Source organism: Siniperca chuatsi, linkage group LG21 (assembly GCF_020085105.1).
Source record: "Siniperca chuatsi isolate FFG_IHB_CAS linkage group LG21, ASM2008510v1, whole genome shotgun sequence".
In the NCBI taxonomy this organism is placed as follows: Eukaryota; Metazoa; Chordata; class Actinopteri; order Centrarchiformes; family Sinipercidae; genus Siniperca; species Siniperca chuatsi.
The window spans coordinates 11,251,123-11,278,745 of record NC_058062.1 but is presented as its reverse complement, the minus strand read 5'-3'; the positions used below and the strand labels follow the sequence as shown (position 1 = coordinate 11,278,745).

At 41.0% G+C, this 27,623-nt stretch overlaps 3 protein-coding genes across 7 annotated transcripts; 1 reads left to right on the top strand and 2 right to left on the bottom strand.

The window, feature by feature from the left end:
* Nucleotides 1–998: 998 nt before the first annotated feature.
* LOC122868911 (dual specificity mitogen-activated protein kinase kinase 6-like) lies at nucleotides 999–12,177 on the bottom strand. Its single transcript, XM_044181339.1, has 12 exons — nucleotides 11,849–12,177; nucleotides 8,035–8,107; nucleotides 7,274–7,322; nucleotides 7,065–7,178; nucleotides 6,693–6,812; nucleotides 6,473–6,589; nucleotides 5,710–5,761; nucleotides 5,474–5,601; nucleotides 4,848–4,925; nucleotides 3,659–3,798; nucleotides 3,331–3,376; nucleotides 999–3,012 (listed from the first exon to the last, which is right to left on the bottom strand). The coding sequence occupies exons 1-12, from the start codon at nucleotides 11,943–11,945 to the stop codon at nucleotides 2,935–2,937; spliced, it is 1,092 nt and encodes a 363-aa protein (XP_044037274.1). The 5' UTR covers nucleotides 11,946–12,177; the 3' UTR covers nucleotides 999–2,934.
* Nucleotides 12,178–12,336: 159 nt separating this feature from the next.
* Nucleotides 12,337–16,616, bottom strand: btbd17b (BTB (POZ) domain containing 17b). The gene is made up of 3 exons (XM_044182343.1): nucleotides 16,322–16,616; nucleotides 14,520–14,805; nucleotides 12,337–14,152 (listed from the first exon to the last, which is right to left on the bottom strand). The coding sequence occupies exons 1-3, from the start codon at nucleotides 16,413–16,415 to the stop codon at nucleotides 13,078–13,080; spliced, it is 1,455 nt and encodes a 484-aa protein (XP_044038278.1). The 5' UTR covers nucleotides 16,416–16,616; the 3' UTR covers nucleotides 12,337–13,077.
* A 3,580-nt stretch (nucleotides 16,617–20,196) lies between these two features.
* LOC122869151 (G-protein coupled receptor family C group 5 member C-like) lies at nucleotides 20,197–26,357 on the top strand. Of its 5 annotated transcripts, none has more exons than XM_044181843.1 (6): nucleotides 20,197–20,587; nucleotides 21,007–21,089; nucleotides 21,994–22,210; nucleotides 22,286–22,999; nucleotides 24,438–24,541; nucleotides 24,640–26,357. In XM_044181843.1, the coding sequence occupies exons 1-6, from the start codon at nucleotides 20,524–20,526 to the stop codon at nucleotides 24,736–24,738; spliced, it is 1,281 nt and encodes a 426-aa protein (XP_044037778.1). In that variant the 5' UTR covers nucleotides 20,197–20,523; the 3' UTR covers nucleotides 24,739–26,357. The 5 variants fall into 5 exon arrangements, with proteins under 5 accessions (XP_044037778.1, XP_044037777.1, XP_044037776.1 ...); XM_044181842.1 differs by having other exon boundaries at nucleotides 20,198–20,587; nucleotides 21,994–22,999; nucleotides 24,640–24,764; nucleotides 24,882–26,357; XM_044181841.1 differs by having other exon boundaries at nucleotides 20,203–20,587; nucleotides 21,994–22,999.
* Nucleotides 26,358–27,623: the final 1,266 nt, after the last annotated feature.

The following is a 27,623-nucleotide window of genomic DNA, read 5'->3' as shown; positions in this document are numbered from 1 at the left end:
TTCTTTACAGTATCACATGCGAGAGGATGAAAAAGTGTGCAAATGGAGACTGCTGCGGATAGAAACCCAAAGACTTTGGCTTCCTTTTATCAGCTAGATTAGTCAGCTCCAGTATCTCTTGTCTTGATTAGAGTGTGCGGTTGTAGGAATAGGAAGAGTCTTAAGTGGAACTGGTAGTGACATGGAAGTAGGAATTAAGTGGGTTGAGGAGCAGCCTGAAATGCAATTTGACCATATACAACAAGATGCATGTAGAAAGAGACCCTTTAGAAAGAAATGAGGCTGACGTTACACTGCAAAAATGCCCTATCAAATTTTAGTTAAAACATCTTAGAGCTTTCTTTTGTACAAGAAAATTTAGATGTCAGTGCAATAAGTGACTTGATAAGATTTATTAAAATAAATAAGGATGTCCATCTACAAGAAGTCCCCTTCCACGGAGGTCGCCATGTTGCACCTCCATGTTTCTGCAGTAGCCCAGAATGGACAAACCAAACACTGGCTCTAGATAGGGCAGTTCATGGTTTTTGGCAGCCACCGTAGTTTCCCCTACACACTTGGAAAGGGAGGGTGAGGCGAGTGGTATTCAAATGTTTTAGATGCCACTAAATCCTACACACTGGACATTTAAGTTTAGTGCTATTTTTGTTTCGATACCAAAGACATGTTTGCTAACAACTGAGCAACCACAGTAACTGACTAATGATGCTGTGGCTTTAGCCATGGCAATGTGGATCGTGGGTCCACCACTTTGGTCCATACCTCATAAACTATTGGATTGCCACGAAAGTTTGTACAGACATTCATGTTCCAGAGGTGATGTCTCCAAATTACTTTGTTGGTCCCCTGGCTTTTCCTCTAGCACCACCATGAGGTTGACATGTTTTGGTTTTGAGTGAAATGTTTTGCCAACTATAGGATGGACTGCCATTACCCACATGAACAGAACCTACTCATCTAATTGCTAAACATGAAAGGGAAGCTATAAAAGACGGACATACTGAACAATAAAGCCTTTATTTTTTTGTCTTTCCATAGTTCAAGTTTGTCAGTCCCACCCAATGAAAAGGTGGCAAATAGAGTGAAGGAGTAAGAGGTAGAGCAAGTGTTCCATTCTCATTGTGATCAGCGTAAAAACTCACTTTTACACACCAAGGGAATGGCCATCCAAAGAAGGCCGACTAAAAAAATAAAAAAAAACAACAGCAGCTTCTTTGTGGTGTTGCTAGCTTCCCTTATTATTCACAATCATAAATACTAATAACTCACTGACTTTTGATAAAGGTTGCACTACAGTGTAAACCGGAGGGGCGATGAGTGCTAGCCATGAAGAGAGGCATGGCAGTCATCACTATCTTCACCATCATCACCACCACCACCATCATCATCACAGTCTCTGAACACTTGGAGTGGGGAAAGTGCCACATGGCAAGGGCCTCTTGTTGTGTGTCCAAGGCGAAGGGGCTCTGCATAGTATGGTCAGACAGAAGAGATAGTGGCTGCCCACCGTGGACTGAAAAAGAGGCTCTCGGACCAGCACTCAAGGAGAGTACGACCTAGAGAAAAATAGATGGGGCCGAAACCTGAGCGGTGGAGCCTGACAGCACATCAGTCCAAAATAAGTGTACGACAGTCAGCTGGCCCTGCGAGTACAAGTGTTTGCGTATGCATGTCACACTGGATTAAAACTATCTAATACCAACCACTCATTGGCACTGCCAGGTTAGGACAGTGCCATGTTACATTAAAAAAAAAAGGAGATAGTATTTACATCTTCAACACATAAATTATTTCCCTAACATACTGTCTGTGTAATGCATAATATGGTCTCTGGGGGGGAAAAAAAACTATGCTGACTGCAGAATTGAGAAAGGTAGACCAAAGAAGAAAAAAATAAGTTTAAATGCTGCAGAAAAAAAATCAAAATGCAGAAGTCCGAAAAAAAGAGAAACACACAATTAAAGCAGGAATTCATGAGAACGATTTGCAACATGGCACATGGAAAGAGATAAAGCTGTGAGCTTGATTAGGCAACCCCTGAATACTTCCAGATAGTAACAATGGCAGCACTGAAGCCGACTTGTTAATACCCGAGAAAGAATTAGAGTACGGCGGGTACACTGCATGAAGGGCCTCAGCTTGGATCAATATCGGTTCAGATGATACCGGACGCTTTACATTGAAATGACTTGCAACTCCTCCCATCCAGAATGTTACCTTTTGACATTTCTTACATGTTTTGTCTCAGCTTTGGAGCTTCCCACGGCCCGGCCCTTGACAACTGCAGCCCTTGCACTGACCAATCACCTCAGGGCAGAACCAGGTCGAACTGTTCACCTGATGCGATCTGACAAATAAGGCCCTAGTCCGGTAAAATTCACACTTGTTGATATACAGTATCAAAACTCAGTATAATGAGAAAACATACAAACGCATATGCAAATATAGCTTTCAATACACAACAACATACACATTAACTGTTGGTTTTGCAGATGAAACTCAAAGTATTCATACAATATGTGTCACAAAGAAATAATGGCTGGCTCTGTCCGTTCTGAGGAGAGAGAAGGGGTAGTGGGGCAAAAACAAAAGAACAAAACAAAAAAACAGCAAATCCGGTTCAGTTCGTATTTGTCATGTTGAATAATTGCGCAAACACACAGGAAGCTTGGAGGAGTGAATTAAACCTCTCCAGTTGGTTTTTGACCGTACATACAAGTTCATATTACCACCACTCTCCCACTCCAGTGCTGCTGGGCTGCTGTCAGTCTTTGGGTCACCCCCACGTTGTGTGTGGGTGAATGAGAGTCTGTCATTCCAGTGAGTTTAAAAAAAAAGAAAAAAAAAAGAAAAAGAAAATTAAGGTAGCGCCATTGGTTCATTTTGCTGAGAGGTCCTGCCTACCCTGACGGGGTGGAGCCCGGAGGGAGCCCATCAGTCATCCAGGATGACCTTGACAAAACTGGCCACGTCTGTCTCTTTGGAGTCATGCAGGGTGAAAAACAGATGTTCCTGCATCAAAAGATGGGAGGAAAAAAAAAAAAAAAAAAAAAAAAAAAAAAAAAAAAACACAGTTGGAAATATGTTCTTGAATGACAAATAATTATTTAAAATGATTCCTGGTTTGTTATTTACTTGTGAAATAGACATCATCTTAGTGGTGGGTTAATTAGGTAAGCCTGGCCTCTTGTGGACAAAAGCAAGAACTCGAGCACACTGAACATTACAGCAGATTTGTTGATAGTGGCAAAGTAGACAAAGTAGCATAATGCATAATAATACTTGTTTGTGTTTTTTGCATAAGGGAAAAAAAATGTAAAAACTACTAACCATTAATTCTGTATAAGCTGGTCTCTCATTTGGCTTCTTTCTTAAGCTATAAAAACAAAGAGATAAATGCAAAAGTGAAACAAAAAGCAAATACCACAGTTTTAATGTATTATAACTTCATGTAAAACCACCTCTAACAATAGCCAAGTGACATAAAGGTCATCTAACGTCAAGTTGGAGCTCCACAGATACTGTACTTTTACCACCTCTTTCAGTAAACACAGAGCAAACTGACCCCTGCTGGGCCTCAGTGTCTTTTACAGCAAAGTGAATGAGGAGCGTAACGTTGAGGAAAGTCCACACATTTGTCCTTGAGTGCAAGACTCACCACTGGGAGATGAAGTCTACAAACTCTGGGGAGAAACAGTCGGCAGGCAACTGTGGAGATGGCTCATCCACCACCTGTTTGAGCTGCTGGAACGGGGTGCCCCATGAGTCGTAGGGGAATTTCAAAATGGCCAGCTCGATCTAGGAGAAAGAGAAAGGCCGATTTAACAAGGATGGTACATGTTGGAGCTAAATTTCATGACGGCATGTTATGATTTTGGTCACGGCTCAGTGCAATGTTTGCAAACGCTAGGTGAGTAATACTGACTATCAAGTACAACTCAAACTATTTTGACAATTCTGGAATTATTTACTCCTTTGTATAAAGTTCCACAAATGTTTGGAATTTTATACTATTGAACAATTTATGTTTATTTGTATTTCATGAAATAATTTTTGGATAATTCCGAGTTTTCACAGCTTTCTCCGGCTTCAAAAGTGTCAAATTCTTCCTTCATGTGAGAGCAAATGGAGATAAATAAGACATGAATAGCTTCTTTTGCATCCTCAAAGTAAAATGAATAAAAATAAAGTCTGTCAATCTGTCAGCCCTGTTATATAATAACTGAGGACAGCATGGACTACTAATGATCTGGCATCAACATGGCACAGGTATCAAAATTGTCAGAGGTCACCATGACTCAGAAAATATGAGTTACCTGTAATGGGATCTCTTTTGACACTGTTTAGTAAATGTGGTAATTATCATAACCATGTGTACCATCTGACAAAATATATGTTTGTTGGAAAGGCAGACTGACAAGGAGTTGTATATAACTGGAGCATTATGAATGTCAAACAAAACAAGGTGCTCATCGCAGCCAGAGCTGAGAGCAGACAGAATGGAAGAAGCTCAACTTTTACTGGTCGGAAATATTTCTATGTTTTCATTTCTTGAGACTTTGTCAAGAAAATTGCTATGTAAGTAAATGTTTATTATTTTATCATCATCATATAATAACTGTTATAATCAATATCTGAAATCTGCTCATAGTAGCAACATTTTTACAATTAAAATTAAATAAACGAACAGTAAAAGTTAGTGGAAGTGAGAAGCAACAACATGGATTTCTGCAGTGATTTATTCATTTCCCTAAAACATATCACAAATGGCATTTCTGCGCTCGGCAGCATTGTTCTAACTGTGAGAAGAACAAAGAGCTGCATTTTAAATCTCCAACCCTACTCACCATCGTGATACCAAGACTCCAAATGTCTGACTTTACACTGTAGCCTTTCTGGTTGAGGTCAGGGTTGATCCGCTCAGGCTGAAATGGAAATGATTATTAACAGATTGAGTACCACCAATATATGAAAATAACAAAAAATATAAACTATAATAATACAAGGTTTGCTTTACAAAGTTTTTTTTTGTTTGTTTTTTTAAATCTAAAGGAATTATAATGATAAATAAAACTGATGAAAGCTGTTTCAATATCAGGCATGAATTAAACTCCCTCAGGAATTAAAAAAGGCATGTAAAGATGAGAATAAGTGTCATTGGGTGAAGAACAAATCTGTCAGCTGAAATGTGTTTTTCGAAAGGATTTAAAATAATGCGCAGGTTTTGTGAGCCTACATTCCAGGCAAGTTGTTTCAGAACAAGAAGGTAGAGGCCTGATTACTGCTTTACTCAGTCTTGAGCCTAGATTTCAAAATAGTTATGCTGGAGCTCCTGGCCTGTGAATTTCTGGTTTTACTCCAACTAATGAGGGGCTGGTAGACGTCCGACACTGACACGGACAATCCTTCAGTAAATCTCTAGAGAATCCTTTTCATAAATCTCAGCTAGCCGGTACCAAGGGTCCCCACTCACCGCCATGTAGGGCTTGCAGCCTGCATCCATTGTTTTGGCCACAGAGTCCACCAGGTGGCCACTGATGCCGAAGTCGCACATTTTCACTTGGCCCTGAGTGTTGATCAGAACATTGGAGGGCTTCACATCTGAGGAGGGACATTGTTGGAAAAATGATGAGAGAGGTCATAGCAAACCAACAATAGGGAAACATCAACAAGAAAACTGAATACAGTATACACAGATCTTCTGATTACCTCTGTGTATCACTGACAGGTTACTGTGCAGATGCTCTAATGCCTTGACAATCTGTGGAGTGAATAGAGAAAATTAGGTAAAGGTTCAATTCTCCAATAATTCCCGAGAAATTTAGCTGCAGATGATAGCTCAGTGATTACAATGAGTGTTTTACATGCACATTAAAAAAAACAATATGTGTAGAAATCTCAACGAAATTAATCATTTGTTTTATAATCTGCTTATTGTTGGGTTTGGTGATGTTACGTCTCTGGAGTCACACATTTTATGAAACAACACATATCTTAGTAACTAGTGAACACAACCTCAGCCAACAGAACCATTTCCAAGTAGAAACAAAAAAAAAAAAAGGCTACTGATTTTTCAATGCGAAGCACCTTTGAAGCTTATTAATGTGTTGTTTCTCATTTCTTTTTAATCCATACACAAACAGAAATGTAAAAATGACAATTTGTGGTTTTAGGGAGAGTTAAACAGTAGTTTATCCATCGGTCCAGCCCTTCATCCAGAGCATTTCCGATTACATTGCTGGTTGCCTGGCAACCTCACCAGGATGACAAGACTCCAGAAAGTCACTGCGCCTGGTTAGCCAACTAATAATTTCAACATGTTAACCCTCCCCACAAATTGTTGTTCTTCTCATCTTGCTCTTGGGCACACAGTGTATTTTCCCAAAAATTTTGAACTCTTCCTTTAATGTACATGTAAACACACTTGACATCTTAGTGACAATTCTAGTGTTAAGTATGGGACGGGACGTACTGCTACTGTGATCTTGCCCAAGATGTCCTCGGGGATGGTTTTGCCTTTCTCAATAACCTTCTTGTAGAACTTATCCAAAGACGTGTCCATCAGCTCCATACAGATCCAAACGTCTCCCTGAAAAAAAGATGTCACCCGAAAATAAGAAACGAGAAGATCACACACTCAACAAAACACAGGCCAGAGTTCATACCGGTCATTAGTGTCATAGTTTATTTACCTCTCTGAAGAGGGCGCCATAGAAGGTCACAGTGAAGAAGCAGTCCACTGTCCTCATGGAAATGTCCAGGTCCATCAGAAGCCTCTTCTGCTCCAGAGTGTTGACTGTGGCACGAATCCTCTGGGGACACAAACATCACAGATTGGGCTGCCAGAGTCTTCAGCAGGCAGATATAGCTTAAATCAAATGGTGTCCAGTGACCCTTAACCCACAGCAATACAACATGTCATAGATCCGATAGATCTCGCCCAAATGTTTACAAGTTGAGCTCATATGATGAATACATCTATGAGTCATGGTACTATTTTAAAAGCATGATGCATTTACAGCGATGCCAAATCAGGTAACCTGAGTAGCAGCTTCTCAGCATACCTTGACAGCCATAATAACACCACTGGGCACATGTTTCATCTTATCCACCACCCCGTACGCTCCCCTGCCCAGCTCTTCAATCTGCTCCAAGTCATCGGCCTTCACCACAAAGTTCTAGACAGAGGAGACAGACGTTAACAATATTATGTTTATTCAGCTCAGCAAAAAATAGAACGGCATGGTTCAGAGGAATACGGAGCCAACTTTACCTGATCTCCAATTGTGACGCAAGCTTTCGAGTCAAGATCTCGAGGGGGCCTGCAGGAAGAGTTTTAATCAGTTTTAATGCCACAGTGCTCAGTAATGGAATATTCATACTCTAAGAGAAATTGTGCATGTTTATTAGAGCAATGTATAAGATTCATCTGAAGCAAACATTGATAAAAGTCAGTGCTAAAACCAATTATAAATTCAAGTGATCCATACAAGGACTCACTCTCTCTCTCAACCCATATAACTGATGCTTGTAATTAACAATTGCACCAGGCAGTGGAGCTCTAAATAGAGTGCAGAGCCTGTGCATTCTCGTTGACGTTGCTTACGTGAAAAGCCAATGCAGTTCTCATCTAAATGTCAATTAGGGTATCTCCAAATTTTTGGCCACTCCATCATAAGAAAACATTTTTGATTAGGATCCCAAAACGTTTTATTTTACAAGTGTTTGTGGCCATGATTTGTACTGAAGAGTGCATTTTACAGTTGAAAAAACAAACATGTCAGTGCTCTCTGGTGGATAAACTACATAATAGAGACACAGCTTCTAAAATGCCTCAAACACATCTTTGGCACTTCTGTGCTGCAATTTATTGTTACTTATTGGCTGACATACGTCGATACAGATATATCTGCAATAAGCTAATACTGGGCCAAATACATTGTCCCAGCCATTTTAGCGTACTGGCTCTAATATTGAGACCCTCTTGGGATGGTATGGCTGCTGTCACTACCCCATTGTAAAAAGGAGCCTTACGCTGCTGCTGCTGGTGGTGTGGGCTGCGCAAACACATCTTTGGCTAGTTTCAGCCCAGGGTTCTTCTTCTTCCCTTAGAGACAAGAAATTAGAAAACCATTACCATCTCAGCTCCATGATAGATACACAGTGATCAATAAAGCTGTACTTAGCAGCAACCACAAGCTAGTATGATTAGCAATGTTTTGTAGCAAATTGACTTCTACAGACTCATCTGCCACATTACTCTGAGTTTAGAGCAGAGGTTTGCCACAAAAGAGATCCCACGTTCTAATTTAAACCATTAAGTGCAAACTAAATGGGCTTTGCTTGTTTTCATATATCCGCATCGGCCTATTGAAACTACAAACAAACTATAGAAAATATTCTGTTAACTAAATGGAGATTAGGTGCAGTCAAAGCTTAGTCCAAGACAGGGAAAGTGGACTAAATGAGTAACCGACATTGGTATGATGACTCAAATGGAGAGGGGGGGGGGTGTTCAAGGGAATCAAGTTTTCCTTCCTGTCATGTTTTTTTTGTTTTGTCTCCTTTTCTTTTAATCTCAAGTTTAGGATCTTCTACATTTTTTTTTTTTGAGTATGGTGCGGTAAACTGTGCAGCTCTGGGACCTTTCTGTGTAAAATCACTGACAGCAGTCCATTCATAAACACAGTTTTCCAGCAGCCTCTGGGACTTCCCACAAGGGGCTGCGAGTCCCTGCCAGAATGACATAGCTACCGGGCCTACGAGCAACAACACAGGAAAAACAACTAAACTTTTCTTGACACGGACATTCATGTTCAGCATGTTCGCTCTTGTTGCAAGGCCGACAGGAAAAACAGAACACTTTTCTTGACCTTTATCTGTGTGTGCTAGGACTTGGCCAACAATTTCGCCCACTGGGATATGATGAAAAACAGTTTAGACCTGGCTGGTTATTTCCTGTTCTTGTCCTGCAGCGTACAGGCTTGAGCCAGGCTGTCTTATTATTTTACCCCACTTAAGAGAAACTGGTCTAATGCACAAGCAAGTCACCTTTCACTTTGGAACAAATGCAATAGCTCTTAATAAAACTAGCAAAAGTTAGAAACGGGTCAGTTTATTAGTATGATTTTAACATCATTATTCATTGTATTTGGGTTGTATTTGCCATTGAGTAAGTCAAACCACTCCAGTGTAGAGGAAGTACGATTGGGTAAATTCCTCCTTGCTATAGTAGATCAAGCTGGAGGGGAAGTGAAGTTTTACCAAGATTTTAGATTCTGTGGCCTACCACTGAAACGTCAGACAGGTCCATTTTGTGCTGCAGCCCTAAAATAGGCCTACAGTGTCTGGACAGACTACGGCAGTCTCATGTGGTAGGGAGAGATTGAAGTGTGATTTACTCACACATGCTCAGTCAAAAATAGATTTTGTGTTTCCTCTGCGTGGGATAAAGTATGAGCACTCAAAGCCTTCCGATGACCTGACAAATAAGACGTTGGTAAAACTGGTTCGTGCAACAAAATTTGGGTAGCACGCGACCATGGTGGTGCAGTACAAAAACATCTGACATGCCAAAGCTGTTTTTAAGTGGTTAGAGATATCTAATAATGCTTTACTGTGACAAGAAAACTGCCAAAATTATATTATACTCACGCAGTTTATAACACTGTACATAAGAGTTTAAATTAAGTCTGACTTAAGGAAATACTAGCCCCTCTCAGGTAGCAGTGTGTGTCCCTGTAGCCGGGACAGTAGGGTGGGATATGACTCACAGTCAGACTGGACACATCCTCTTAAAAACACAACAACTGTCAGGGACCCTTTGGGAACTATGATGTCACTTCACTCCGCTTGCTGCTCGCTGTCCCTGTTAGGGCCAACTGAGGCCAGCTTCACCACAGCTTTCTGCTGCAAGTCCTGCCTGGTCCTCGAACTGAGCCCGATAGGACACAATAGTACCATGACATCAGCCTCAGCTGTACTCAAAGTACATCGAGGCAGCACAGGAAAAATACATGTACATAGATACCATTTTCTCTGAAAGGAACTTAGTAAGCATTTCAAGGGAAGTGGGTGATGCAGAGTAGCAATCCCAGAGCTCCCTGTAGTTGTAATTCATGCCATTGTCAGTGGTATATCATGAAATTAACCATTTCTATCAATGTGTGCACAGAAACCTTGTTTTATATCCAAAGAAGCACAAGTTTCATTCTGCATTTTTATAAAGCAATCACCACAATGCAGACATTTTTCCTCACGTGGGAAAAGGTTCATTAACCTAAAGCATGTTTCATTTTAAGTAGCCTACTTATCATAATATCTTAATAAAACCAATATTTTTGCTGATGCCTTGTTAGGGTCTGTATCAGCTACTACAGCCAGTAGCAGTGAACTAGTGCACTTTTACAGGAAATGAAAAACAAATATGTTCAGTGGAAAATATCCAGTGGTGTGCCATAATACATACGTAATGTGAACAAGAATTTCTGGATTGTGCATGAGATCAAAATGTCAATTGCTGTGTGGCGAGTCACTGTCAGGAAGCTCCAGCCTCAGAGTGGGTCCATATACAGAAAAGGATGACTCATGCACAGATAATCTTCCACACCTCCCTATCAGCGCAGTTAGGGAGAACCCAATCTCCAAACATGCCTCAGCAATACCATGAACAGCACTGCACTGCACTTAAGCCCACTTCACCCCTGACCAAGGAAGGCACAACTCCTTATAGTGGCCGGAGAGGAAAACAAAACAAAACAACACTTTCACAAAGACACCTCAGGCCTGCTTTGGTGCACACAATAATTACAGCACAGAACCTGTGTAGCAGCTATAGAGTATCTGCTTGCAGCCAGTGAACTGTCAACAAAGAGAGGCTGCAGTAGGTATTGGTGCTGCAAGTCAAAACATGCCATGGTAGGCCAAAGGCTGTGATCGCCTGAGCAGCACCCAGCCAATCTACACAGCCCTCTCAAAACAGTGTGTACTCCTGACCATGGTAACGCTAGTATGATTGTATAACAGCACAAGCGGTGAACTTGAAATGTAAATTGACATCACCATCATGCTCTGTGTGTGTGTGTGTGTGTGTGTGACGCAGAGGAAGGACCTTGATTTTTCCTAGGTGTGTGTTTTTCTTCAACAGTGTGCACAAATTACACAGCTCAGACTCCCTGGATGACTGAGTGACAGGCGGAAGCCAAGTGTGTGATAGCGCCCTGGTTCCTTGGCATCGCCGCCGTGTTTTAAAAATAAAAGGAGTTTCCACCGCTGGGGGGGAGAAATGCATTTTCACGGACGCTGCGCTAAAAAATATGTTTGCGCTAACACACTGGCCAATCCAAAAGGACCCAACACAATCGATCAGTCATGAGTCAGGAGGCCGAAAAATACAAACACCTGTGGTCCCGATGTGCTTTACCGAAAGGGAGAAATTAATCCCAGCGATTTCCAGCTGAGGGGCGAGTTGGCTGATAATTACAGCTTGGCAAAAGTCCTTTATTGTCGTGAAAAATTGTGTTAGCTAACCACAACACGGGGGACTAAAACGAGCCATTTAGCTAAAATATGAACAATAAAAACTATCATTTAGCACACCATCAGTAGGTCTATAATGAATACCTTCAGGCACCAGTGTGTTTAGAGACATCGCATAATGATAGAAAGCAGGAAAGACATGCTGGCTAGCTTCTTTTTTACTGCTCTCATACATGCAGCTTTCCACCTGGCAAGGTTACGTTTCCCTAACGTAGCTAGCTAAATTACCTCCACGCAAACTGTACCTCGATATTTAAGATATATGCACGGTTGTTTTAAAAAGAAGAGTGGAGGGAAAAAAAACACTTACCTCCTTTAGACAGAGACATTTCCCCTTTGCTTTGATGAGGGGGAAGGGAAGCACAAAGACTTTTGCCTTTTTTTACTCCCTCCCTACCTCCCTGCATCTAGCCTTACACCCGCTTAATCTTATGCAAAAACTAGCAGCGATTTAAAACTAAATAGTTCGTCTTCGTGCAATCGCCAGCTCACACGTTCAAAGATCGATTAGCAGATGAATGCACAACTTTAAATAACCTCGGCGCGGGTTGTATAGTTCGAGTTAGTTTGCTTAAAAAAAACCCCCTGCACTTTTAGGGTGGCCAAAGTCTGACAGCTGAAGGTTCCAACGACGTAATAACGTATTTCCTGCCTCATGCTACGCATCATGGGATGTGTAGTTTGTATTGCGTGAGCGCTTTTTTCTTAAAAAAAAACGAGATTCTTTTCCAACTGAAACTAATCAAAAATACGAAACTACAGTAAGATCATACATTCATTTTGCCACAACAGACAGACTTTTTGTTGTTGTTGTTGTTGTCTTTTATTCATATTTTTTTGTTTCAGGATGAAAATCACATACTGGTGTAGTTTCCTAAAGCTAGATAAATGCATGTGTAACAATAAATTGCCTAAGAAAAAAACTAAATATCAAAGAGCTGCAATTGCAGTCATCACTGTCTTGCAAGTCAACTACAGCATACAAAGGAACACAGATAATGGGATTGCACTTTAATTTACACATTTTGGTATGTAAACAACAAACAAGTATATAAGTGTATGTCACAGGAAATAAGTACCATGAGCTAAAAATCTATATTTGACTGCTGAATAGTGAAATGCATAAAATTAATAGCAATAGTATTTTATTTTAAAGCAAAACTTCTATGCAAACAACATTACCTATCACATAGATTTAATAAAATCAAGGAACAAACTGCCAGACTATAAAATACCTGAACAAATACAGTACAGTGAAGTGTTTTTTTTTCTTAGTATGCCTGAAATACTGCCAAACCCACCATCATTATTGTGATAATCACTGCTGAGCTGTTAAATTGTGAGTCCTTTATTGTACCAGACACCTCCTTGCTAAATAGTTGGAAGACAACAAAATGCACAAACTACTCAACAATAGAGATGTCACAGACCTGACGCATAAGCATGTGCTGTGATATGAGTTTACTTTGGAATATGTGCATGTGATTGTGTGGGCGGAGGGTGGGTGACTGATGGTGAGGCCACACTTAATTCCTGCCTTTACTTCTTGGCAACAAGGAGGGTATGGTAGAGAGGTTTTATTACAATGTGCAGATAAAGGGAGCTGTCAATTAAGTACTCTGATGCACGGCGCTGCAGGTCAGCATCCGCCAGGAAATCCCCGGCCTCCTCCGTGCTTTGGTGAAAGTTGTAGACGTGGCGAACCACCACTTTTCCTTGCTGTCTTGCCATCACAATCACCGTCTTCTGGAAACTCACACCGGCAAAATCTGGGCTAGAAGTGGCTGGTGTTACAATGATGCGAGGTCGACCTCCGTCTGTGCGTGTAGGCTGCATGGCACCCAGCTCAGTATAGGTTGACCTGGCACTGAGTGGGAGCCAGCGAGGGGAGAACAGGGCGTTCCAGGTCACTCTCTTACTGGAGTCATGGCCGCTGGGCCCAAGTTGGGTCTGGAAGCTGAAACTGCGGTCATCACGGGTGGGGTTATTGATGACCCAAGGAGAACCCCAGGAGGAGGACAGGTAGTTACGGGGAGTGAAAATACTGCAGTTGACATCAAAGTACTTGGCCAGTTGGATAGGTGAGGCGGAGTGAAATTGGAAAGCTAGATAGAGAAGATCACGGATAGACTCGTAATACTTCTGCATGAGGGGGGATTGCTTCTGAAGACGGAAGAGGTGCTGAGGGGGGATCATGCCGTATCGAACAGCCTTTAGGGCACTTTCCACTGTCGCACTGACAGGCTGGTTCTGGCCAATCCAGGCCTCCAGGGCCTCGTAGAGCTCCAGCTCACTCTGCAGAATGAGGTCAGAGCGCTGGAGCAAGGAGAGGAGCAGGTCTTCACTGATGGAGCCCCATTCTCCGCTCTGCAGCACAGAAGACAGGTTCCAGGATAAGTACTGCAGGCAGCTGTCCCGCAGGGCCATGTCCCCAATTTGTAGTGCATAATTGTACCAGCCAATCACATGGCCTGTGGGCGAATCACTAGACAGATGTTGGGTCATATATTGGGTCAGACCCTGTTGCAAGCCCCACACATGGTACTTGCTGGCCAGCTTGTGCAGAGAAATGACCTGATCTAGCCGCACTGAGATGTCACCGCAGTACAGATACCTGCAAGAGAAAAAAAAGCTGGAATAGTCATCTAAAGAAAAAAAAAAATAGAGTAAAAACAATCTTTCAGTCAAGCATATCATGTTTTGAAGCTTGTTTTCTCTCCTCACATCTGAGTCACTGAATAAACCCACACTGTCCGATTTTTCAACTGTGAGCCTCAAACAGCTGATGTAATTTTAGAATATTTCACAAGATGGAGCATCTCACTTCTCCAAAAGAGAAAGGCAAAATGGTGAGTGAAGCTCTATAACTTTACACTTGTGGAAAATAGCATCTACAAGTAGCTCCACAGTTTCTTGAATGGCTACATCTGATTGAACCTGATTAACTCTAAACAAAAGATTACAACCGCAGTCACCCTCACCTGACAAACTTGTCAAAGACAGCTGCACATTCGGGCGTCTCCCTCAAAACCACAGCACTGTTATTGCGGCTGAGCAGTAGTTCCTCAAACACGTCACTCTGCATTGAGAGAACCAGGCTGTGGGCCTGGATCACCTTCACCTCATCCGTGTTGACGGTCTGCACCCGGAGAGTGACATCACTGCCGTTCCCCATGGCCAGCAGGGTCTCCATACGCTGCACCAAACTCATGGAGTGATTCAGCACCGTGGCCCCATTGTCCAATGCTACCTCTTGCTTGAGGGCAGCTGTGGAAGAAATAGTGCAAGGTGGTGGATTAGCAGTGTTTAACAGAAACACAATCATCACTATTTAAATGCAGAAGAAATTTTCCTTGAAATTGCAATTAACTACAGTATCGTAGAAGACTCCTGGACGAATGAGGGACTACACCGTCTAACTACAGTTTCAGCTTTTTTCAGAAATTGTCACTCATGTATTCGGATAGTGTCACACATTATTTCTTATTTTAGCATCAACCTGACTCTGCCATCCAAGATTTCACAGCAGAATTCATGTGCATTTGTTCTACAGCTTAAATCAGATTTGACACAGCAAGAGGTGGAAAAGTACTCCCTAACTCTTTCGGCTAAACCACAACTGATGAATATGTGTCAGGGAAGAAGCAGATCTGCACATCCTTCTATTCTTCTAGTTTCAATTAAGAAAGAAAGAGAGCAACAAGCCAGGTGGCTGACTCAGAAAACCTCCGTTACCAGGTGCTCAGAAAAGAATCCTGAGTTTGCAGCGCCATTGCAGATGGCTGCTTCTATGGGCCCTCTTGTGCGTAAGTACAAGTGGCACATTCTGGGGAATCACACATGAAAGACTCAGCGTGACAAGCTACTGTTTCCATTCTGCTCTGCCACAGCCATCAGCAGCCTTGTTGGCCTATTACTGGGGGTTTAATGAGACACAGGGGGAGCTCACTTGGCTCCCTGGAATGCCTCACAGTCTTCATATCTCTATCAGAATCAAGCGCCCCCCACTTCAAAGTAACCTTTTTCCAATTAGCCAGCCAGCACCCTGAGCCAGCTGAGCATGGTGGAGCATGTGGGGGTGTGTTTTGTCAAATGATTCTGGCACAGTGTAGCCAACTGAAAAATCACCAAATTCATTAAAGCTGGGGAAACAGTATCTGTTACATCATTTACTTTTCTTCTTATTCTGTAAGAAAAACGAAACAATTCAAATTCTTCAATTCAAAGTAGACAAAACAAAGTTATGAATAAAGAATGTCTTAGTGTCTCTTCCACTTAAACTGAGAAGAGCTAAAAACATTAAATAAAACATTTTATACACAGTCCCTAAATATAGGATTAGATGAGTCTGTGCTCAGGAGGAATTTCAAATGAAAGCTAATCTGACATCACAGGAATGTGGCCTTCAGTAGCTTTGGTCTTAAACAGTCAGATCTTAACATAAGCTTTCCCTCGTTGCTTGTACTGTACTGTATTATTGAGACAGCACAAAGCCAGGCAGCAAATGGACTTGGAAGTCTTTCTCTGCGCCCAGCAGACTGATAGATGAGGACAGGATGAGTAGAATAGATAAATAGCCATCCCCTACCCTGAGGCTGAGCGCAAACCACACATTAATGCTGTGCCCTACTACCCGCTGATGGTATGGTGGAAGCTGGACTGAAATAGAACAATACAGCTTATCTTACAATGTAGGATATCAAAAAAAAAAAAGAAAATGCAAAAGTGATATGACTCTTTAGAAGAAAACAGTTTAAACTACTGATACCATTTGTCATCTTACCTCCTCTAACTGTGACAGAGTGGAAGTGGATTAAGAGGAGCAGGGTGCCCACATAGACCCAGGCAGGGATCCCTTGTTCACATGAGCGTACCATATCTTCTCAGTTATTCCCTGCCTCTCTTCCTTTGTCCTTTCCCCCTCTCTTCCTTACTCTGTGCCACTGTTCTCCTGACTCTTCTTCTTGCTGCTGTGCCTTCTGTCGTGTGTGCGTGCAGAAAGGTGTGTTGCCCCGTGTGTGCCGCCCGGCTCCCTGTCCCGCACTCTTTATGTAGGACGCTGGCCTTTCCCTGGCGCATCTCACAACCCCACGGACTCCATTGATTGGTGGAATCTGGCAGGGGCGTTGCTATAGCGACAGCTTTGATTTTGAATGTCTCCCTTTTGGATGTTACATGGCATTGATCAGCGGCACCGGGCCAGCCAAGGACTCGGCTTAATGGTTTTGGGGTTTTTTTGTTTAAAAAGTCAGGGGGGGTTAGGCACTATTAACAATCAATATTAACACAGTTTCATGTTTTAATGGCACTCAGACTGCAGCAAATCTCTGGACTGTAAAATTTTGTTCATGATATCTAAGTTAAGTACAATTAGTGCCATATAATTAGTCAATTAATTACAGTAGGTTGCCACTGAGACTATTTGCCAAAAGTAATTGAGGTTCTAATATGTGTGACCAACTGCAGTCAATCAAATTTCATAATCTATTTTGTAAGACAGTTTTTTCAACTGAGAGCAATTATTTCTCTGATGGCAAGTTAATCTCACTAATGGGAGGATAATTTCATTGGTGCTGGGTCTGTTCATCAATTTAAGGCAAGCTCTATTTACCAAACTCAACTGCCAATCAGGATTGTATTGTAGTCACATTACTGATATTGAAATAAATTTATTTCTTCTTATCTGTGTAAAATAAGCTTTTGTAAATGTCACTGTGCATATCCAACTATTTTCAGGTGCAGCCGTTCGATCCTTACAGAGGGTTTAATGAATGTGTGTGATACAAATTCCAGCTGGATATGGAGTTAATGGTCTGCCGCGGGGAACTTACTAACCTCCAAGCTATGATAATCAATACGAAATGCTGTAACGACTCAACAACCACATGACATGAGAGAATCACACATCCTAGAATAACTTACAGCAACTGGGATACAACAGAAGTACGTTTCAATGTGAAATGACAGCAATGACAACTAATACATAACGCCTCTGGTCATGACCTCAGGGCTACAAGCTTTTATTTATCCCTCTGTCAGCATCGCTCTGTCACTCTGAGTTGTGTTAGTCAATATTGAGATCCCAGTTAAAATCTCAAAAAGAGAAGCTCAGTATGGATCTGAAGTTTGTTTTTAAATCATTGTGTCCGACTAGGCCATTAGTCCAAACACAATATTTATACTAACATGCTGCAATGTGACAAATGTGTTTAAAATAGCTCCAAATCTACCATGGCCACTACCGAGATACAGACAAGGAGAGACATCATTTCAGAGGGAATTGGGTTGTGGTGAAGCCCTGAGGGCTGCCAGGCTGCAGTAAAAATGCAGAAGAGAGTCCTGCGAGACCCCAACCTGAGCCACTGCTATGAATAACCTGACAGATTCTCAGAGGAGAGCGGTGCTGCTGAGGTGCCCTAATGAAGCCTGCTGCAACAAACTGGACTAGACAACACAGACGAGGCACAGCATCATATTGTAGGTGGTAGCATCTTCTATTTGTTTTACTTTCTGGAGGTGGATACAGATGCACACAAATACGATTCATGAGCTTTATATGAATGCAATGTACTATGGATTCAAATAATGAGATTTATGTTAACATATTGGCCTACCTGGCATTACAAAACTGTATTCTATATACATATATATTGGGCTTAGATTGGTACAGCTCAAAGTATAGCTGCGTACTAAAACACAATTCAGGCAACTGTTGTTCAGCAACATAATGGAAACATAAATAAAACCAAAGCCCTCTTTATGTGTGCATCTTAAAAGGGCATGGCCTTCATTAAGGTCACATTGCTTTCTCCTTTGAGATCAGGTCCTATTAAGAATCTGCTAACAGGAGCACATTGGTCCTGTTAGCAGGATGGGATGGATTGGCAAGCTGCAGGGTTCGTGAGAGCACGAGATCCATTGAGGGAATCGATGCACCACAGGGGGCTCCATCACGCAGTATAAACAGTACGTTTAGTACAGACCGAATGCCAGAGTTAGCTTCAGCTAGCTGTCCTGGATGACCTTACTCTTGTGCTGAACCTGGAGGGGACGCACAAGCTAATCAGGTCTCCAAAACATGACACAAATGGCTTTTGATAGAAACACACATTTTATACTTTGAATGCATCAAGTGTCCACTGAATAAACAGAACAAAAAAGAAATAAAATATATATAAAATAAATAAGCTACAACTATGTAGAAAAACTGCATTCTGTTGACACTGATATTTCCAAGCATCTTAATGTGTCTGCCAAATTGAACTACTTAGGCAATATATTCAGTTTAGCAATTCTATAATTAGGCCTATCTGATTTCTTTGTGACACTGTCTTTTTCCCAACTACAAGTTTATAAATGAGGAAGAGAGATGATGAGAGACATTTTATGACCTTTAATTTTCACAAAGTCCAGGCAAACAAGCAAACAGAGAGAGACAGATCAAAGAAATCTGTGGAAAATAAATATCTTGGTTTGCCTTAGGAGACTAAATTCTGCTCTTTTACTGTATTCTAATATTCTCTGATCTGACAGCAAACTGCTGTATATCATAATTTGTCACTGCTACAAGCAGTTAACAGAACCCATGACATTTAATTGATCTTTTTAGGCACAATAACAAAGATAGGTTTTGATGGACTGTTATAGTTTCATACTCATTACAGTATTTCAGCAAATTTCAGATGTGCAATTAGAAGTAGAGACAATTTAAAAGCTTCAAAATCAATGCCATCTGTCAATATTCCTATTTATCAAATTATTGTTAAGTGTTATGCCTACAACAGATCAATAACAAGATCTATTTCATTGTGTAATCTGATTTGATTATGTAACACAGGAGTCCATCTCTCTTGTAACAACATTTTCCACCAGGTGGCTCTGCAAACTGGATGCACATGTGTCCCCTCTGATGAAGAGGGAAAGTAGACTCAACTATTATTACATTTCTCAGATGCCTATTGTTTATAAAGTATTAATCTAATTATTGAACAGTGCACTAAACGGCATACATTAGAGTTGAATTATTCTTAAAAAGAGCAACTGTATGTGGGCCTTTCCTCTTTAAAACTGAAGTAGGCCAACTCAAAAAGTAAGCTCATAAGGAACCACCTTTAATGACTAATCATAAAACTAGTGGTGGAATGTAACTAAGTACATTTACTCTAGTACTGTACTTAAGTACAAATTTGAGGTATTTGTACTTTACTTGAGTATTTAAATTTTATGCAACATTATACTTCTACTCCACTACATCTCAGTGGCAAATACTGTTTGCAAAATATTGCACCCTTCCTGTACAGTGAAAACCATGTTTTTCTAAATTTGGGGATTTGGGGATGGTTTGGACAGCAGGACAGCAACACTACAAAAATGATCTTATAGAAAAGTATGCATTGCTGTAGATTAAACTACCCAACAGTATATAATGTAGTTAAAATTAGTACAATCTTGTAAAATGTAACATGAATGCAGTAATAGCCTATTAACCCAAAAACATCATATATAATATTAAAAAACTGACAGGGACTATTTTTCTGCAGAATGAGTACTTTTACTTTAAGTAAATGTAACTGATAATATTTAGATACTTTTACTTAAGTAAGGTTTTGAATGCAGGGCACTTTTACAGTGTGGCACTGCAACGTTTAAAGGATGTGAATACTTCTTCCACCCGTAGGAGTAAATTACGGTATCATATATCATATCATTATAATGAACCAAATGAAAAATATTAACTGTTATAAAACATGACATCAGTGTAATTCAATAATTATCACAAAAGTGCTAAATGTCCATTTTACTAATACTGGAACATCAAATTGAAACGTTGCGGTATGTCTCTTCCTCTTCTCCTGGGGGGCGTGTACATGGGTGGAATCCCCCCCACACACACACACCCATGTTCTATCCATACTGACCTCATCACTAAACCTGTAAAAGCCATTAATCATCAATCATCAATGTGTTTATAATCAAAGTCTCTGCATGTCAAACAGGTCACAGCTCAGACCACGTGTGTATATAAAAGTGGAAACGTCTCACTTGAGAGGTGAGTGGCCCCTTTGTTTGGATGTAAGCCGCCTGAAACAAATAAGTAAACTGGAGGTTAATCTCGCAGAATATGCAAAGCTGCAAACACCAGACAGGTTGGATAAGGAGAGTGAGAGGTTTGAGCTGAGTCGTTAAAGAAAGTATTACATTCACAGAATAATAATAACTGTACAGGACAACTACTTTGATGCGACAGCCGGTGAGTCCGTTAAAACATGGTTCAATAGCAGCAGAGAAGGAGTGGGCAGATGGAGGAGTTTCCATGAATCCCCCCTCCCTCTCGAAAAACCCGCGGATCCATTTAGCGAACATTTGAACGAAGAAATTGGTCGAACCATCTGTCAGGAGCCTGAAATATATATAATAGTCGAGAAAATATATATATATTTCGGGCAAGGCAACGTTTTTGTTTTGCAGAGCTGGGTATCCTCACCGGAGTAAATCCACCTGAGTCACCTGTTGGAGCGGTGGCCGTAACTGCGTTCAGTCCATCAGTCCAGGTAAGATGGCTTGTTATATTACTCAAATACTAAATGCATTCATACTTAATGGTGCACTTGTGTAAATGATAGCCTAAAGATTTTAACCGGGGACCTTTTAATGTGCTATATTTTTAGATTTTTTAATTAGATTAACATTGACCAAAATGTCAATTTTTCATGAGCTAAATAAAAAAGGCCTGTTTTGAGCTTTGCGAAAGATACTCCAATTGATTTTTAAATGGTATATTTATCTTAAGAATGAATTTATTTTCTCAACACCTGACATTTCAGTTTGCCTCAAGACAAATTTGGAGATAAGTGGTTTTCACTGATAATGTGACAATGTCCTTCGATCATTTTTAGGCTAAATTGATAACTGTAGATTTTTGGATCTTGCAAGAGGAACATATCATTAAATTGACACTTGGACATTATTGGAATTAGAGCTGAATACAAAACAATCAAACTGTATTTGACCACCGAATGAGATGCTGGTTGAGGAACACTCATTATGTCTCCTGTTAAAATGTTAAAATGAAGCCTCTGCAGATTAGAAGGTGTAGCAAGCACAGCTACACTGAGCGGTGATTATAACATGTTGTAATTAAAGACAGGGGAGACAATTTGTTGTAAACCGGATTCTTCAGAGACTCGAATGAATTTATTTCAATGGGCAGCAATTTTAGTACAAGACAGTAAGACTCCACACAGCTGAGATCAGTTTGTTGTGAAACTCTACAGCGGGCAATGTGGATTTACTGTGCAGTAGCACAGTAATAGTCTATGGATGCATCTTTTTCAGATGCATGTTAAGTCAGTAGTTTGTATTTGCATTCCTGTTTTAATAAGAGATGCAAAGAATATAGTTTGCAACTTTAGTATTTGCCTCCATGTTTAAATAACTGGAGGATTTTTATTGCAGCATTTTTTAAAAACCTGCAGTGAAGCCATGGGACCGACCAGTGCTCCAAAAGGATGTGGTTCCAGTATCAACTCTATATACTACAACCTGTGTGACCTGACTACAGTGTGGGGGGTCGTGGTGGAGGCCGTTGCTGTTGCTGGTGTGGTGACTTCCTTTGTGCTCTTCATCATCCTCATGGCCTGCTTACCGTTTGTGACAGACAAGAAGAGAAAGGGTATGGTGGCCTTGCAGGCGGGAATTCTAATCTTCACTCTCGGACTTTTTGGACTCAGTTTTGCCTTCATCGTAGGTCGGTACTCCACCAGCTGTGCTGCACGGAGGTTCCTCTTTGGAGTGCTGTTCTCAGGCTGTCTAGCCTGCCTGGTGATGCATGGGTTGTGGCTCGCCCTGCTGGAGCGGCGAGGCCGGGGGCCCAGGAGCTGGATGCTATGCCTGGGAGCCCTGGGTCTGTGGCTGGTCGAGGTGATCATCAACACTGAGTGGCTCATCGTCACTGTGGTCAGGAGCCCACCCACTGGTGTCATTGTCCCTGACCTGCCCTGCAGCATTGCTAACCAGGACTTTGTAATGGCTCTGATCTATGTGATGGTTCTGCTTCTAGCTGTGCTGCTGATGCCTGTGCCCTCACTGACACACAAGCACAAGCAGTGGCGCAGAGATGGAGCTTTCATCCTGGTCACGGGGCTCTGTACCATGGCTATCTGGGTAGCTTGGATTGTCATGTACATCCATGGGAACAGAGTGACCGGGAATCCCAGCTGGGACGATCCTACTCTGGCTGTAGCTGTGGTGTCAAATGCCTGGGTGTTCCTCTTCCTCTACACCATCCCAGAAATCTGCTTACTGACCCAGGAGGACCCAGACCAGGAGCAGCCACATGATGGAGATCATGTTTATCCTGCTAGGAGCCTGGTTTATGACAACATCCTGAAGGAGCCAGAGCCACCCCAACAGAACGTGTATATGGAGAATAAAGCCTTCTCTATGGACGAGCCTCCTACAGGTACAGTGTGACAAATTACAGTCACACATTAATCTTAAAATAACATTATCTCTTTGCGCTCAACTACATCATGTATAGATGTGTGCTGAATCCATAAAATCAAATTGAATCAGCAGGACATGCGCTTTGGGCAGACGCCCTTCTTCAGTGTGCAAACTGGCAACAGTGTTACAACCAAGCACAGGTGAGCTCTATGCCATAATGAAACGCAACAATGTAGCTAATGAAAGGTACCAATAATCTGCTGTTGCCTCTAGCGCCAAAGGAAACGATTGTGAAATAATTGGAAAATTACTATTTCTATTTTTGAAAAAACACCAAAAAGCAGCACAATTTTGCTCTTATGTTCCATTTGTTAGTCTCTGCGAACGCAGATCTTGTCAACAAGTACAATAATGAAATACATGAGAATAACAACTTGCAGGCATGTCAAAATGTTCACTGTAATGATCTGTCAGTATAATCATCATTGTTCACATCCCCTCACACACATAAAGAGGTGGGGCAGTAAAACCTTTTACCTGCAGTTTTTTTGTCATCAAAACTGAGGATTATTTTGAATCCGTCTCTTTTAGCTTCAAGTGTGATTAGTCCAGGTGCATTGACAAAAAGTTACCAAGAAACCTTTTATATTCTTCAAGTCAGCCATGTAACACCGAAGTGAAAAACAATGGACTTCCTCTTTTCTTCCTATTCAAAACTGCTTAAATCTCTGAGAAGTTTAAACAGCATCCACTGATATTCAGTGTCAACTTTTCAGTGTCTGAGGAGAGGGAGAGGGGATTTTTGTGTGTCAATACTTTTTATGGGCTCTGTGTACTACTGTAGCTCTGCCTGTTCAATGTGTTGAACTGAGTGGCGCCTGCCATGCAAAAATGTTCTGTGGGATGCTCATTCCTGTCTGGGAAAATTAAGCAGGTAAGATAAGCTGTATTGTAACACACATAACTAACACATTCTCTTTCATGCTTACATGCCTGAGATGTCAGACCTGCCGACAATGAATTGCTTTTTTGTCCACATGTATTAGTGTCTGACAGCGCCCAAGGTAATCTACTTAACTAAAACTAAATATGTATCATTCAGGAACCATGCCCCTTTTCACATATTTAAAATAGGATATACTGCAGTGTGTTTTTAAAGTTTTACAATGTCCAACTTGTGCGAAGGTGTCTGATTTTTCCTGAAAGATGCAACAAATATATTGATTCACTTAACTAGTCAGTTTGAGTAAATGTCTGTTGCTACAGAGACTGTTGTCCAAGAGTCCTCTTTAAACAATGGCAGATGTCTTAAAAGTGTGTTTTGTGTTTAAAAATGTCTTCAAACTTGTGCTAAGTCTGACCTAAAACAAAAAAATTCAAAGTAACAGCCTGGACAATGATCATCACAACAAACTCTTATTCTTTTCCATCCTCTTCTACCTTTTCTTTACCAGTACCCACAAAGCCAGTGTCTCCATATGGTGCTTATAATGGTCAGCTACGAAGTTGTGTGTACCAGCCCACTGAAATAGCCCTGATTGCCAAAGGTCTGACTAAGGTGAGTGTGTACACAATATTTCACACCGCAAAAAAAAAATAAAAAAATCGCCTCTTCTGTCACATCTGAAATAATCACGTGTCTGTGTGTTTCTACAGATGAACCAAGAAGCGATGATCCCTCGAGCCACACCCCCGTATTTGAATCCAGGAAGTGGCAGCTCCCTGCCTCGCTTGGTCGAGTCCTTGCCTTCTTAAGGACTGTCACGCAACTGCAGTGTGAGGCAAGAGTCACTTACATGCTTGGTTGTTACAGCTATGAAATAAATCTCCACCAGGGGTTTGTTCTATCCTGAGAGTTCCTAGTTTCAAATCTAATGCTCCCTCTTTCTCTTCCTTAGAAAGATGCTTTAAATAACAACACACTGTGGTGAATCTCCAGCAATATGCAGTAATATGAACTAGCTCCTCTCATACAAACACTTCATTTTGTCTTATACTTCATTTCCTCTGATGTGCACTGCTTGTCTGTTCTGTATGCACAAGGGCTAAGTGTCATAAATCAAATATTATAAAAAAAGCTGACAATATCAGAGATAGGACAGCTTATACAGCAAATGATTTTCATATGGAAAGGTTATGCCTCAGCTTCTCTCTTCCATTTCCATTCTCCCTTTATGGCAACTAGTGGCCTAAACCTTTTACTGTCAACTATAAACCAGCTTTGCTCACTTGTAGCTTGTACTCATTGGACTCCCAAAAAAGTCAATAATCCAAGAGAAATGTATGTATCTCTGAAAGTATTTACTTTACCTTGTAGCTAAGAGAAAGACCAAAAACTGTTCTGTCTCTACTTTTTACATTTCTAAAAAATCTAAATCCCAAAGAGGAACAATGTATAAAATTGTCAGGTAACAACCAACCCTCTGTAGGTTGATGGTGGAGAAACAGTAGACAAGGATTAGATACGGAGAGTTTAAAGCAAAGGCATGTCTATGATTTAACGGTTACATTTTAGTTTTTATTCACAAACATTGAAAGCTGTTATTGTGTTCTCACCAATATAATTTCTTGTTTCTGATGACTGTTAATCTGTTGGCTGTTGTAAAACATACTTTGTTCACTTGTGAAATTATGTTCTGATTCAGACTTCCTCTGAAAGCCATAGTGTAGCCATTTTGTAGTGTCTTAGATTTATAAAAATGTAAATTTATGTAAAGGTTTAAATTCTAATTTATTAAACCTGTAAAGGTTACTTTAATCCTGTGTGGCTGTTGGATCTGGTAACAGGTACACAACTCACAAGGACGCAGATGTGGGATAATGCAAGAGGAAGTGTCGAAAGGATTATCATGTACACTGCCTAGTTATTTACATATATTGGCGTGATGCGATTTAACAGGTTTACCTGGGGCCCTGTGCAGGGATTGGCTCTCGTATTGTGGTGCGTGGGCTTACACTGCTGAACAAGGCTGTAAACTATTTTAGGTGACCCTGAGAATGGGAATGTTACACTATCCAACCAGTAAATTCCGACAATAAATCCATGTAATGCTCTTTTCTAGTTTGGATTCAGGACTGTAAGAGTCTTAGAGCAACAGAGTGGATGCACTTACAGTTTGAGTTTGGAGCATTGAGTGAGATTTGAGTACCTGATTAAAAAAGTGCACTGTCTGAGAGCAGCAGCAGCAGTAAAAGGCTGCCGAACCTTCTCTGCATTCATGTTTGTTACATAGGAAGCTGAGTGGGTTGCAAATGAGCACCATCACACACACAGTGACTGAAAGTGATCATTATTTAAACAGTTTTAAAATGCTACTGATATATGGTACTGGTATATGGTTTTGAAATAAACATACTCTATATTCAAAACATTATTCTGAGGGGACAAATTAGCATGGACTGCTACTGACTTATGAGTTCTTCCTTTTCTCTACAGGGAGAGGTACAATTATTCACATATAATTTGTCACACACACACACACACACACACACACACACACACACACACACTAAGAGCTTCAGAGTGAGCTGTGGCTGCCTAGCAGCAGGCTGAGTAGGCTCTCTCCCAATTACTCCCACCATCCTGTACTGTCAGCACCCATGAATACTTGCTCAGAGAGGAAATTGCTCACACACTGGAAATCAGACAGATCAGAAATGTACAACAGAAGATGTTGAGATTTAACTCTGCAATGCCTCGTGCCTGCATCCTTTGATCCCCTGCGTGTGGAAATAAAAATGGATGCAAATAGCTGCAAAAAACATGCAGATAGGCAGCACAGTCTTGACAAACAATCAAAGGTGAACACACAACAGGAAAAATTGATCTAAATTTAAACAATACACAGCATTCAGACATTTAATACAATGTTCTTTTTGCATTTCCAACATCTGCCTGTTTACTTAGTTACTGTCCAACATCACTGACCTGGTTAGCTCTAGATTAATGGGCAACACTATAGGCTGTCCCAAAGGAGCCTTAGATTTTACCCATCCATCTCATAAAGAGGTAACTGCTAAAGTGTCACTGCAGAAGAGGGATCCCACAATATAAACACATGAAACCTTGCCATGGCATTTATTTTAAGTGTATTAGACATGAATCTTGATCAGTGACTTGAGCTGAAATCAAAAACAGCATCTTTCTCTGACAGGCAGCAACTGTTAATCCCCTATCAATATGAATAGATGTCTTGTGCACATGGACATGGGTGGTTACATGACCAATGGTGGTTCAGCTCAGCTCAAAGGAGTCAGCACTACCAATCACAAGCAGCTGTCCCCACTTAATGCATTTCCATGTCACTGTGACAACCATCAGTGGACAAACACAGATGAAAAAAAAAAAGCAGATCAAACAGAAATGACTGAACCTACAGACCAGACAACAGGGATTCAGTATTAATAGGTAATACCAGCTGGTGATATTAGTCAGCAAATCACTCTTGCACAAAAATTATCAGTATAATGTTTGCTTTTAGATCTAGGATGGTTTGAAAGATGAAGTTGTCAAACAAAACATCTCTGAATTTGTACAGTTTGTACCAGAAGCCAAAATTTAAACAAAGGCCTTTTTCATGAGGTTAAACCTTTTAAGGATTACAAAAGTAAATAGCTGTGCCAGGCTCTAATAAGTGCTC

What these genes read in the sequence shown, in the direction of transcription:
- btbd17b (XM_044182343.1), bottom strand. Translation starts at nt 16,415, where the DNA reads ATGGTACGCTCATGTGAACAAGGGATCCCTGCCTGGGTCTATGTGGGC. An exon ending in CTCTGTCACAGTTAGAGGAG is followed by an intron (nt 14,806 to 16,321) that starts GTAAGATGACAA and finishes TTTCTTCCACAG; the next exon opens with CTGCCCTCAAGCAAGAGGTA. An exon ending in GTCTTTGACAAGTTTGTCAG is followed by an intron (nt 14,153 to 14,519) that starts GTGAGGGTGACT and finishes TTTCTCTTGCAG; the next exon opens with GTATCTGTACTGCGGTGACA.
- LOC122869151 (XM_044181842.1), top strand. Translation starts at nt 20,524, where the DNA reads ATGTCAAACAGGTCACAGCTCAGACCACGTGTGTATATAAAAGTGGAA. An exon ending in TATGGACGAGCCTCCTACAG is followed by an intron (nt 23,000 to 24,437) that starts GTACAGTGTGAC and finishes TTTCTTTACCAG; the next exon opens with TACCCACAAAGCCAGTGTCT. An exon ending in TTGCCAAAGGTCTGACTAAG is followed by an intron (nt 24,542 to 24,639) that starts GTGAGTGTGTAC and finishes GTGTTTCTACAG; the next exon opens with ATGAACCAAGAAGCGATGAT.
- LOC122868911 (XM_044181339.1), bottom strand. Translation starts at nt 11,945, where the DNA reads ATGCAGGGAGGTAGGGAGGGAGTAAAAAAAGGCAAAAGTCTTTGTGCT. An exon ending in AATGTCTCTGTCTAAAGGAG is followed by an intron (nt 8,108 to 11,848) that starts GTAAGTGTTTTT and finishes CTTGTCTCTAAG; the next exon opens with GGAAGAAGAAGAACCCTGGG. An exon ending in CAGCTTATACAGAATTAATG is followed by an intron (nt 3,013 to 3,330) that starts GTTAGTAGTTTT and finishes CTTTTGATGCAG; the next exon opens with GAACATCTGTTTTTCACCCT.